The sequence below is a fragment of the Crinia signifera genome, chromosome 2 (assembly GCF_055691185.1).
Source record: "Crinia signifera chromosome 2, ASM5569118v1, whole genome shotgun sequence".
In the NCBI taxonomy this organism is placed as follows: Eukaryota; Metazoa; Chordata; class Amphibia; order Anura; family Myobatrachidae; genus Crinia; species Crinia signifera.
In genome coordinates this window covers 7,277,785-7,291,365 of record NC_139218.1, presented here as the reverse complement: position 1 = coordinate 7,291,365, position 13,581 = coordinate 7,277,785, and the positions used below count along the sequence as shown (strand labels likewise).

Below are 13,581 nucleotides of genomic sequence, written 5' to 3'. Positions count from 1 at the left end.
CTCCTGCAGTGCAGCATGGTGATACCCAGGTGCACGTTACATCTGCCCCTCCTGCAGTGCAGCATGGTGATACCCAGGTGCACAGGTTACATCTGGCCCTCCTGCAGTGCAGCATGGTGTTACCCAGGTGCACGTTACATCTGCCCCTCCGGCAGTGCAGCATGGTGATACCCAGGTGCACATATTACAGCTGGCCACCTGCAGTGCAGCATGGTGTTACCCAGGTGCACATGTTACATCTGCCCCTCCTGCAGTCCAGCATGGTGTTACCCAGGTGCACATATTACATCTGGCCACCTGCAGTGCAGCATGGTGTTACCCAGGTGCACATGTTACATCTGCCCCTCCTGTAGTGCAGCATGGTGATACCCAGGTGCACGTTACATCTGGCCCTCCTGCAGTGCAGCATGGTGATACCCAGGTGCACATATTACATCTGGCCCTCCTGTAGTGCAGCATGGTGATACCCAGGTGCACATGTTACATCTGGCCACCTGCAGTGCAGCATGGTGTTACCCAGGTGCACATGTTACATCTGGCCACCTGCAGTGCAGCATGGTGATACCCAGGTGCACATGTTACATCTGCCCCACCTGTAGTGCAGCATGGTGTTACCCAGGTGCACATGTTACATCTGGCCACCTGCAGTGCAGCATGGTGATACCCAGGTGCACGTTACATCTGGCCCTCCTGCAGTGCAGCATGTTGATACCCAGGTGCACATATTACATCTGGCCCTCCTGTAGTGCAGCATGGTGATACCCAGGTGCACGTTACATCTGCCCCTCCGGCAGTGCAGCATGGTGATACCCAGGTGCACATGTTACACCTGCCCCTCCTGCAGTGCAGCATGGTGATACCCAGGTACACATATTACATCTGCCCCTTCTGCAGTGCAGCATGGTGATACCCAGGTGCACGTTACATCTGCCCCTCCGGCATTGCAGCATGGTGATACCCAGGTGCACATATTACATCTGGCCCTCCTGCAGTGCAGCATGGTGATACCCAGGTGCACATATTACATCTGGCCCTCCTGCAGTGCAGCATGGTGATACCCAGGTGCACATATTACATCTGACCCTCCTGTAGTGCAGCATGGTGATACCCAGGTGCACGTTACATCTGCCCCTCCGGCAGTGCAGCATGGTGATACCCAGGTGCACATGTTACATCTGCCCCTCCGGCAGTGCAGCATGGTGATACCCAGGTGCACATATTACATCTGGCCCTCCTGCAGTGCAGCATGGTGATACCCAGGTGCACATGTTACACCTGCCCCTCCTGCAGTGCAGCATGGTGATACCCAGGTGCACATATTACATCTGCCCCTTCTGCAGTGCAGCATGGTGATACCCAGGTGCACGTTACATCTGCCCCTCCGGCATTGCAGCATGGTGATACCCAGGTGCACATATTACATCTGGCCCTCCTGCAGTGCAGCATGGTGATACCCAGGTGCACATATTACATCTGGCCCTCCTGCAGTGCAGCATGGTGATACCCAGGTGCACATATTACATCTGACCCTCCTGTAGTGCAGCATGGTGATACCCAGGTGCACATATTACATCTGGCCCTCCTGCAGTGCAGCATGGTGATACCCAGGTGCACATATTACATCTGGCTCTCCTGCAGTGCAGCATGGTGATACCCAGGTGCACATATTACATCTGCCCCTCCTGCAGTGCAGCATGGTGATACCCAGGTGCACATGTTACATCTGCCCCTCCTGCAGTGCAGCATGGTGATACCCAGGTGCACATGTTACATCTGCCCCTCCGGCAGTGCAGCATGGTGATACCCAGGTGCACATATTACATCTGCCCCTCCTGCAGTGCAGCATGGTGATACCCAGGTGCACGTTACATCTGCCCCTCCGGCAGTGCAGCATGGTGATACCCAGGTGCACATATTACATCTGGCCCTCCTGCAGTGCAGCATGGTGATACCCAGGTGCACATATTACATCTGGCCCTCCTGCAGTGCAGCATGGTGATACCCAGGTGCACATATTACATCTGGCCCTCCTGTAGTGCAGCATGGTGATACCCAGGTGCACGTTACATCTGCCCCTCCGGCAGTGCAGCATGGTGATACCCAGGTGCACATGTTACATCTGCCCCTCCGGCAGTGCAGCATGGTGATACCCAGGTGCACATATTACATCTGGCCCTCCTGCAGTGCAGCATGGTGATACCCAGGTGCACATATTACATCTGGCTCTCCTGCAGTGTAGCATGGTGATACCCAGGTGCACATATTACATCTGCCCCTCCTGCAGTGCAGCATGGTGATACCCAGGTGCACATGTTACATCTGCCCCTCCTGCAGTGCAGCATGGTGATACCCAGGTGCACATGTTACATCTGCCCCTCCGGCAGTGCAGCATGGTGATACCCAGGTGCACATATTACATCTGCCCCTCCTGCAGTGCAGCATGGTGATACCCAGGTGCACATATTACATCTGCCCCTCCGGCAGTGCAGCATGGTGATACCCAGGTGCACATATTACATCTGCCCCTCCTGCAGTGCAGCATGGTGATACCCAGGTGCACATATTACATCTGCCCCTCCTGCAGTGCAGCATGGTGATACCCAGGTGCACATGTTACATCTGCCCCTCCGGCAGTGCAGCATGGTGATACCCAGGTGCACATGTTACATCTGGCCACCTGCAGTGCAGCATGGTGATACCCAGGTGCACATATTACATCTGGCCCTCCGGCAGTGCAGCATGGTGATACCCAGGTGCACATGTTACATCTGCCCCTCCGGCAGTGCAGCATGGTGATACCCAGGTGCACATGTTACATCTGGCCACCTGCAGTGCAGCATGGTGATACCCAGGTGCACATATTACATCTGGCCCTCCGGCAGTGCAGCATGGTGATACCCAGGTGCATGTTACATCTGCCCCTCCTGCAGTGCAGCATGGTGATACCCAGGTGCATGTTACATCTGGCCCTCCTGCAGTGCAGCATGGTGATACACAGGTGCACATATTACATCTGGCCCTCCTGCAGTGCAGCATGGTGATACCCAGGTGCACATGTTACATCTGGCCCTCCTGCAGTGCAGCATGGTGATACCCAGGTGCACATATTACATCTGCCCCTCCAGCAGTGCAGCATGATGATACCCAGGTGCACATATTACATCTGGCCCTCCGGCAGTGCAGCATGGTGATACCCAGGTGCACATATTACATCTGCCCCTCCAGCAGTGCAGCATGATGATACCCAGGTGCACATATTACATCTGGCCCTCCGGCAGTGCAGCATGGTGATACCCAGGTGCACATATTACATCTGCCCCTCCTGCAGTGCAGCATGGTGATACCCAGGTGCACATATTACATCTGGCCCTCCGGCAGTGCAGCATGGTGATACCCAGGTGCACATGTTACATCTGCCCCTCCTGCAGTGCAGCATGGTGATACCCAGGTGCACATATTACATCTGCCCCTCCTGCAGTGCAGCATGGTGATACCCAGGTGCACATATTACATCTGCCCCCCTGCAGTGCAGCATGGTGATACCCAGGTGCACATGTTACATCTGCCCCTTCTGCAGTGCAGCATGGTGATACCCAGGTGCACGTTACATCTGCCCCTCCTGCAGTGCAGCATGGTGATACCCTGGTTCTTGCTTTTTATGCGTTACTTACATACATAAATTAGGCCCAGAATAGCAAGTGACATAAGTCCATAAGGGGATTCCATGAGTAATGAGTACACCTGTGCACCTGTCTGACGACCTGGAAAGTGCGACCTGTTTGTTGTCCTGAGGACCGAGTTTGAGAATCACTGGTATACAGTATAAAGGCTTGTTATAACAAATGGGAGACCTATGATTTACACAGGTTCTTGGGCTGGCTAAATTGAAATCTGCATTGTACCTGGTTCTCATAAGCCTCAGAACATGTGTCCCGTATTCCAGGTGTATAACAAGCACTGTATATAGTAATGGGAGAGGCACTGTCAGGCACTGTATATAGTAATGGGAGAGGCACTGTCGGCACTGTATATAGTAATGGGAGAGGCACTGTCAGCCACTGTATATAGTAATGGGAGAGGCATTGTCGGCACTGTATATAGTAATGGGAGAGGCACTGTCAGCCACTGTATATAGTAATGGGAGAGGCACTGTCAGGCACTGTAAATAGTAATGGGAGAGGCACTGTCAGGCACTGTATATAGTAATGGGAGAGGCACTGTATATAGTAATGGGAGAGGCACTGTCAGGCACTGTATATAGTAATGGGAGAGGCACTGTATATAGTAATGGGAGAGGCACTGTCAGGCACTGTATATAGTAATGGGAGAGGCACTGTCAGGCACTGTATATAGTAATGGGAGAGGCACTGTCAGGCACTGTATATAGTAATGGGAGAGGCACTGTCAGGCACTGTATATAGTAATGGGAGAGGCACTGTCAGGCACTGTATATAGTATTGGGAGAGGCACTGTCAGGCACTGTATATAGTAATGGGAGAGGCACTGTCAGGCACTGTATATAGTAATGGGAGAGGCACTGTCAGGCACTGTATATAGTAATGGGAGAGGCACTGTCAGGCACTGTATATAGTAATGGGAGAGGCACTGTCAGGCACTGTATATAGTAATGGGAGAGGCACTGTCAGGCACTGTATATAGTAATGGGAGAGGCACTGTCAGCACTGTATATAGTAATTGGAGAGGCACTGTCAGCCACTGTATATAGTAATGGGAGAGGCACTGTCAGGCACTGTATATAGTAATGGGAGAGGCACTGTCAGGCACTGTATATAGTAATGGGAGAGGCACGGTCAGGCACTGTATATAGTAATGGGAGAGGCACTGTCAGGCACTGTATATAGTAATGGGAGAGGCACTGTCAGCCACTGTATATAGTAATGGGAGAGGCACTGTCAGCCACTGTATATAGTAATGGGAGAGGCACTGTATATAGTAATGGGAGAGGCACTGTCAGCCACTGTATATAGTAATGGGAGAGGCACTGTCAGGCACTGTACTGTATATAGTAATGGGAGAGGCACTGTCAGGCACTGTATATAGTAATGGGAGAGGCACTGTCAGCCACTGTATATAGTAATGGGAGAGGCACTGTCAGGCACTGTATATAGTAATGGGAGAGGCACTGTCAGGCACTGTATATAGTAATGGGAGAGGCACTGTCAGGCACTGTATATAGTAATGGGAGAGGCACTGTCAGGCACTGTATATAGTAATGGGAGAGGCACTGTCAGGCACTGTATATAGTAATGGGAGAGGCACTGTCAGGCACTGTATATAGTAATGGGAGAGGCACTGTCAGGCACTGTATATAGTAATGGGAGAGGCACTGTCAGGCACTGTATATAGTAATGGGAGAGGCACTGTCAGGCACTGTATATAGTAATGGGAGAGGCACTGTCAGGCACTGTATATAGTAATGGGAGAGGCACTGTCAGGCACTGTATATAGTAATGGGAGAGGCACTGTCAGGCACTGTATATAGTAATGGGAGAGGCACTGTCAGGCACTGTATATAGTAATGGGAGAGGCACTGTCAGGCACTGTATATAGTAATGGGAGAGGCACTGTCAGCCACTGTATATAGTAATGGGAGAGGCACTGTCAGGCACTGTATATAGTAATGGGAGAGGCACTGTCAGGCACTGTATATAGTAATGGGAGAGGCACTGTCAGGCACTGTATATAGTAATGGGAGAGGCACTGTCAGGCACTGTATATAGTATTGGGAGAGGCACTGTCAGGCACTGTATATAGTATTGGGAGAGGCACTGTCAGGCACTGTATATAGTAATGGGAGAGGCACTGTCAGGCACTGTATATAGTAATGGGAGAGGCACTGTCAGGCACTGTATATAGTAATGGGAGAGGCACTGTCAGGCACTGTATATAGTAATGGGAGAAGCACTGTCAGGCACTGTATATAGTAATGGGAGAGGCACTGTCAGGCACTGTATATAGTAATGGGAGAGGCACTGTCAGGCACTGTATATAGTAATGGAAGAGGCACTGTCAGGCACTGTATATAGTAATGGGAGAGGCACTGTCAGGCACTGTATATAGTAATGGGAGAGGCACTGTCAGGCACTGTATATAGTAATGGGAGAGGCACTGTCAGGCACTGTATATAGTAATGGGAGAGGCACTGTCAGCCACTGTATATAGTAATGGGAGAGGCACTGTCAGCCACTGACTATACAGGTACTTGCTATAGGAATATACAGTACAAGGATTAGTGTGGGGACTAATTAGGGACTGACACAAATACTGGATGATAATGGGAGATGACCATTATAAGACACAAGCCCCTCTGACCTTGTTTCCCCCATATTATTCCTATAGTAATAATAATAATAATATAATACTATGCTAGCACAGTGACTGATATACAGAGATGACATCACAGATGCAGGATCACTGCTATACACATAGGACCACAGGTTCCTAACAGGACAGACAGACAGGGACTGAGCCACTCTGTATCAAGCATGGATCTACTACTACAGGCATACAAGCAAGGAACTAGGGAATCTAAGTCCAGGAATACCATAAGGCAGGGGGATCCAAGCCCAGGAATACCATAAGACAGGGGAATCCAAGCCCAGGAATACCATAAGGCAGGGGAATCCGAGCCCAGGAATACCATAAGGCAGGGGAATCCAAGCCCAGGAATACCATAAGACAGGGCAATCCAAGCATAGGAATACCATAAGGCAGGGGAATCCAAGCCCAGGAATACCATAAGGCAGGGGAATCCAAGCCCAGGAATACCATAAGACAGGGGAATCCAAGCCCAGGAATACCATAAGGCAGGGGAATCCAAGCCCAGGAATACCATAAGGCAGGGGAATCCAAGCCCAGGAATACCATTAAGAGGGAATCTAAGCCCAGGAATACCATAAGGCAGGGGAATCCAAGCCCAGGAATACCATAAGGCAGGGGAATCCAATCCCAGGAATACCATAAGGCAGGGGAATCCAAGCCCAGGAATACCATAAGGCAGGGGAATCCAAGCCCAGGAATTCCATAAGGCAGGGGAATCCAAGCCCAGGAATACCATAAGACAGGGGAATCCAAGCCCAGGAATACCATAAGGCAGGGGAATCCAAGCCCAGGAATACCATAAGACAGGGGAATCCAAGCCCAGGAATACCATAAGACAGGGGAATCCAAGCCCAGGAATACCATAAGGCAGGGGAATCCAAGCCCAGGAGTACCTAAGGCAGGGGAATCAAAGCCCAGGAATACCATAAGGCAGGGGAATCCAAGCCCAGAATACCATAAGGCAGGGGAATCCAAGCCCAGGAATACCAAAAGGTAGGGGAATCCAAGCCCAGGACTACCATTAAATGGGAATCCAAGCCCAGGAATACCATAAGGCAGGGGTACCCAAGCCCAGGAATACCATAAGGCAGGGGAATCCAAGCCCAGGAATACCATAAAACAAGGGAATTCAAGCCCAGGGGTACCATTAAATGGGAATCCAAGCCCAGGAATACCATAAGGCAGGGGAATCCAAGCCCAGGAATACCATAAGGCAGGGGAATCCAAGCCCAGGAATACCATAAGGCAGGAATCCAAGCCCAGGAATACCATAAGGCAGGGGAATCCAAGCCCAGGAATACCATAAGGCAGGGGAATCCAAGCCCAGGAATACCATAAGGCAGGGGTATCCAAGCCCAGGAATACCATAAGGCAGGGGAATCCAAGCCCAGGAATACCATAAGACAGGGGAATCCAAGCCCAGGAATACCATAAGACAGGGGAATCCAAGCCCAGGAATACCATAAGACAGGGGAATCCAATCCCAGAATACCATAAGGCAGGGGAATCCAAGCCCAGGAATACCATAAGGCAGGGGAATCCAAGCCCAGGAATTCCATAAGGCAGGGGAATCCAAGCCCAGGAATACCATAAGACAGGGGAATCCAAGCCCAGGAATACCATAAGGCAGGGGAATCCAAGCCCAGGAATACCATAAGACAGGGGAATCCAAGCCCAGGAATACCATAAGACAGGGAAATCCAATCCCAGGAATACCATAAGGCAGGGGAATCCAAGCCCAGGAATACCATAAGGCAGGGGAATCCAAGCCCAGGAATTCCATAAGGCAGGGGAATCCAAGCCCAGGAATACCATAAGACAGGGGAATCCAAGCCCAGGAATACCATAAGGCAGGGGAATCCAAGCCCAGGAATACCATAAGACAGGGGAATCCAAGCCCAGGAATACCATAAGGCAGGGGAATCCAAGCCCAGGAATACCATAAGACAGGGGAATCCAAGCCCAGGAATACCATAAGACAGGGAAATCCAATCCCAGGAATACCATAAGGCAGGGGAATCCAAGCCCAGGAATACCATAAGGCAGGGGAATCCAAGCCCAGGAATTCCATAAGGCAGGGGAATCCAAGCCCAGGAATACCATAAGACAGGGGAATCCAAGCCCAGGAATACCATAAGGCAGGGGAATCCAAGCCCAGGAATACCATAAGGCAGGGGAATCCAAGCCCAGGAATACCATAAGGCAGGGGAATCCAAGCCCAGGAGTACTGTAGGACAGGTTGAGACAAGTACAGGAACTCCAGCAACTGCTGAACTACAAATGGCAGAGATATTGGTTGTATATATCCACGACTATCTGTATAACTGGCTCATATATCCGGATACAGCTGAATAAGTGACCGTCCGTAGTGTTGTACACAATGTCGACACAACGGAGAGATTATCAGGACATTGCACCACGGGGCCTTTGCAACGGCCTCAGCCTCACACTAATATTCTATACACAGAGTGACAGAAGGAACCCGACTCCACTGCGAGGGGAGAGCATGACTCCACTGCGAGGGGAGAGCACGACTCCACTGCGAGGGGAGATCCCGACCCCTCTGGGAGGGGAAGGCGAGAGCCCGACCCCTCTGGGAGGGGAAGGCGAGAGCCCGACCCCTCTAGGAGGGGAAGGCGAGAGCCCTACTCCTCTGGGCTGGATTATAAGCAGGGAATTTGTGGCATTTATAAAAGTCTGGATGAAGAGAACAATTCTAAAGTTAAATTCAAAGAGGAGGAATCCATTGCTAAAGACTTGTATGGACTTATCCATACACTGGGCACAAAGCGACTGCTCTGTGGAGATAGGGCATGAAGCCTGACTCAGTCACCCAAATGCTTTGGTTCTCTAGCTAAAAAAATTTAGGGTAAATCCGAGGGAATGCTCTACTCGTTTGACACGGACAGTAATAATGGATTTGGGTTACAATTTAGCCCAATAAGTTCTCCCAGGATGACAGTGCCATCTGTAACAGCACATAAGTGGCACTGGAAGCTATGCACTTAGCAGCTCACCACTGCTCTCTACCACCAAGGAAGGGAGAGAGGAATGGGATATCCACTGAACATTGGCAGCATGGTCCTCTGCAAAACAGCTGGCTGGTCACTACTAACTAAGGTAGAGACCAAGTCTCCCAGGAACAGTGGGTGCTAATAGAGGTACATTTAGCACAAGCACCTACAGCCACCTTTATACCCCACTGACCCAAGGTTCCCCGATGGAGGCAAAACAAATACAAATCTACATATAGTGTTTAACAGTGATTTTGGAGAGTATTGAAAGCTCATGTAATAAATAACATATAATATTTTATATTACTAGTCTTTTGGTATTAATGTCATAGACGTGCAAGACCACCACCCACTATACAGAGACCACCGGCGTAACACTACATGGGAGCCCAGCCATCTTAGTTACTAAGCTTCCTGACCCAAAGATCAATCTCTCAGAGGGGGAACCTACTTATCTTGGTTACCCCAGCTCACCAATAAGTCATCAGCCTGGATTGGTTTTACTCCACACATGAAATCTCCCAGAACCTGCTTCTCGCCAAAGAGCCATTAGCCTGTGCCTGGTTTTACTCCACACTAGTCTTCAAGAACCTGCTGATCTAGGTGACCCCTTCTCACCAATGAGCCACCAGGCTGGGTATGGTTCCACTCTACACTTACAGCCCTACAGAACCTTCTAATGTAGGTGACCTCTTCTCACCAACGAGCCACCAGGCTGGGTATGGTTCCACACCACACTTACAGTCTCCCAGAAACTGCTGATCTAGGTGACCCCTTCTCACCAACGAGCCATCAGCCTGGATAGTTCCACTCCGCAATTGTAGCACTCTCAGAACCTGCTAATCTAGGTGACCTCTTCTCACCAGCAAGCCATCATTCTGGGTCTGGTTCCACTCCATACTTACAGCCCGAGAGAAACTGCTGATCTAGATGACCCCTTCTCACCAACGAGCCATCTGCCTAGGTCTGGTTCCACTCCACAATCACAGTCTTCCAGAACCTGCTGGTCTAGGTGACCCTTTTTCACTAATAAGACATCAGCCTGGGTCTGGTACCACTCCACACTGACAGTCCCCCAGAACCCACTAATATAGGTGACACCTTCTCACCAACGAGCCATCCTCCTGGGTCTGGTTCCACTCCACACTGACAGTCTCCCAGAACCTGCTGATCTTGGTGACTCATCCTTACCTACAGATGGAGCCTTCTTCAACCTCCAACTATCCTTCTCTGAAAAGCCATGGCTCAACAAGGCTTATTATCATATATTGTTCTCAGCTGAAATGCAATACATAGAACAGCCCGACAGCTCTGGCTGACTTAAACCTATTAAAAGGATAGATGTTCGAGACATCAGCATGGGTCTGGTTCCACTCCATTCTCGCAGTCTCCTAGAACTTGCTGATCTAGGTGACCCCTTCTCACCAACGAGCCATCAGGCTGGGTCTAGTTCTACACCACACTTGCACTTTCCCAGAACCTACTGATCTAGATGACCTCTACTAACCAATAAGCCATCAGCCTGGGTCTGGTTCCATTCCACACTCACGGCCTTCCAGAACCTATTGATCTAGGTGACCCCTTCTCACCAACGAGCCATCAGTCTGGGTCTGGTTCCATTCCACACTCACAGACTTCCAGAACCTGTTGATCTAGATGACCCCTTCTCACCAACGAGCCATCAGTCTGGGTCTGGTTCCTCTCCACACTCACAGTCCACCCAGAACCTGCTAACCTAGGTGACCACTCCATACTTACAGCTCGAGAGAAACTGCTGATCTAGATGACCCCTTCTCACCAACGAGCCATCTGCCTAGGTCTGGTTCCACTCCACAATCACAGTCTTCCAGAACCTGCTGGTCTAGGTGACCCTTTTTCACTAATAAGACATCAGCCTGGGTCTGGTACCACTCCACACTGACAGTCCCCCAGAACCCACTAATATAGGTGACACCTTCTCACCAACGAGCCATCCTCCTGGGTCTGGTTCCACTCCACACTGACAGTCTCCCAGAACCTGCTGATCTTGGTGACTCATCCTTACCTACAGATGGAGCCTTCTTCAACCTCCAACTATCCTTCTCTGAAAAGCCATGGCTCAACAAGGCTTATTATCATATATTGTTCTCAGCTGAAATGCAATACATAGAACAGCCCGACAGCTCTGGCTGACTTAAACCTATTAAAAGGATAAATGTTCGAGACATCAGCATGGGTCTGGTTCCACTCCATTCTCGCAGTCTCCTAGAACTTGCTGATCTAGGTGACCCCTTCTCACCAACGAGCCATCAGGCTGGGTCTAGTTCTACACCACACTTGCACTTTCCCAGAACCTACTGATCTAGATGACCTCTACTAACCAATAAGCCATCAGCCTGGGTCTGGTTCCATTCCACACTCACGGCCTTCCAGAACCTATTGATCTAGGTGACCCCTTCTCACCAACAAGCCATCAGTCTGGGTCTGGTTCCATTCCACACTCACAGACTTCCAGAACCTGTTGATCTAGATGACCCCTTCTCACCAACGAGCCATCAGTCTGGGTCTGGTTCCTCTCCACACTCACAGTCCACCCAGAACCTGCTAACCTAGGTGACATCTTCACACCTAGGTTAGCCCGCCTGTATTCCTACAACAGCAGCAGCAGAATCACCCAGTGGTAATAGATCATTTGGAACTTCTACAACTGTCTCTGCAAAGTACACAGATCAGGGCTAGGAACATGCCAATGCAAAGTGTTTGGAAAGGTATCTAACAGAGGGTCATGCCATCTACAGTGCGCATATCTCTGGTGAAGGGGTCATGCCAGCTACCTCTAGACACAGAGTACTAAAGACTAATACTACACACAGCAGTCAGGGGTAGAAATGGCTCTTTCAGATATGAAATGTACATACAGATGCTCAGTAGTAGCAGGTGAGAGAAGGACACGGGTCACATCTACATGGATCTGGGCTCACCTTCACAAGTGACTGGTAGGGAGATCTCCATGCATGCTGCAGACTGTGCTTTCCTAAACGGGGGTCTTCCCGGGCCTCTTCTGTTGGCTTTCGTGGCATCGGCACTGGCAATCCGCTTCCCTGAACTGCAGGTCTGTGATGTTGGACTTGTACAGTGGCCATTAACGTGATCTAGAAGACAGACATGTGCGCCGGTCATGAGGGGGATTGTGCTTGCATGCTGTATATAGCGGTACTGTAACCGTGCAGTGTATAATGTACATGCCTCATACACTTAGGAAGCAAAAATACCCTCACTGGCACTATCACCTGCTGCACCAACATCCGGTCCCTGGGCATATGCAGTATTGGGATGCCACATTAGGAGCTATTGTTACTGCATCAACATGCACCATATCAGCACCACGGACAGTGGCCCAGTAAGAGCAGGCACCATATCAGCACCACGGACGGTGGCACAGTAAGAGCAAGCACCATATCAGCACCAAGGACAGTGGCACAGTAAGAGCTGTCATCATATCAGCACCACGGACAGTGGCACAGTAAAAGCTGGCACCATATCAGCACCACGGACAATGGCACAGTAAGAGCAGGCACCATATCAGCACCACGGACAGTGGCACAGTAAGAGCTGGCACCATATCAGCACCACGGACAGTGGCCCAGTAAGAGCAGGCACCATATCAGCACCACGGACGGTGGCACAGTAAGAGCAAGCACCATATCAGCACCACGGACAGTGGCACAGTAAGAGCTGTCATCATATCAGCACCACGGACAGTGGCACAGTAAGAGCTGGCACCATATCAGCCCCACGGACAGTGGCACAGTAAGAGCAGGCACCATATCAGCACCACGGACAGTGGCACAGTAAGAGCTGGCACCATATCAGCACCACGGACAGTGGCACAGTAAGAGCAGGCACCATATAAGCACCACGGACAGTGGCACAGTAAGAGCTGGCACCATATCAGCACCACGGACAGTGGCACAGTAAGAGCTGGCACCATATCAGCACCATGGACAGTGGCACAGTAAGAGCTGTCATCATATCAGCACCACGGACAGTGGCACAGTAAGAGCTGGCACCATATCAGCACCAGGGACAGTGGCAAAGAAAGAGCTGGCACCATATTAGCACCACGGACAGTGGCTGCCAGCACCTACAGGTCCTGTGCAGCTACCAGGCCTCATATGCAGTACTGAGAGGGCACAGTAAGAGCTGGCACCATATCAGCACCACGGATAGTGGCACAGTAAGAGCT

The 13,581-nt window shown here is 50.7% G+C and overlaps 1 protein-coding gene across 1 annotated transcript in view; it reads right to left on the bottom strand.

The window, feature by feature from the left end:
• Positions 1-13,581, bottom strand: part of STXBP5L (syntaxin binding protein 5L) — a 370,406-nt gene that overhangs the window by 26,458 nt on the left and 330,367 nt on the right. The window contains exon 20 of the mRNA XM_083170643.1: positions 12,317-12,487. Coding sequence (XP_083026769.1) covers positions 12,317-12,487 — 171 coding nt within the window. The remainder of the gene's footprint in view (positions 1-12,316; positions 12,488-13,581) is intronic.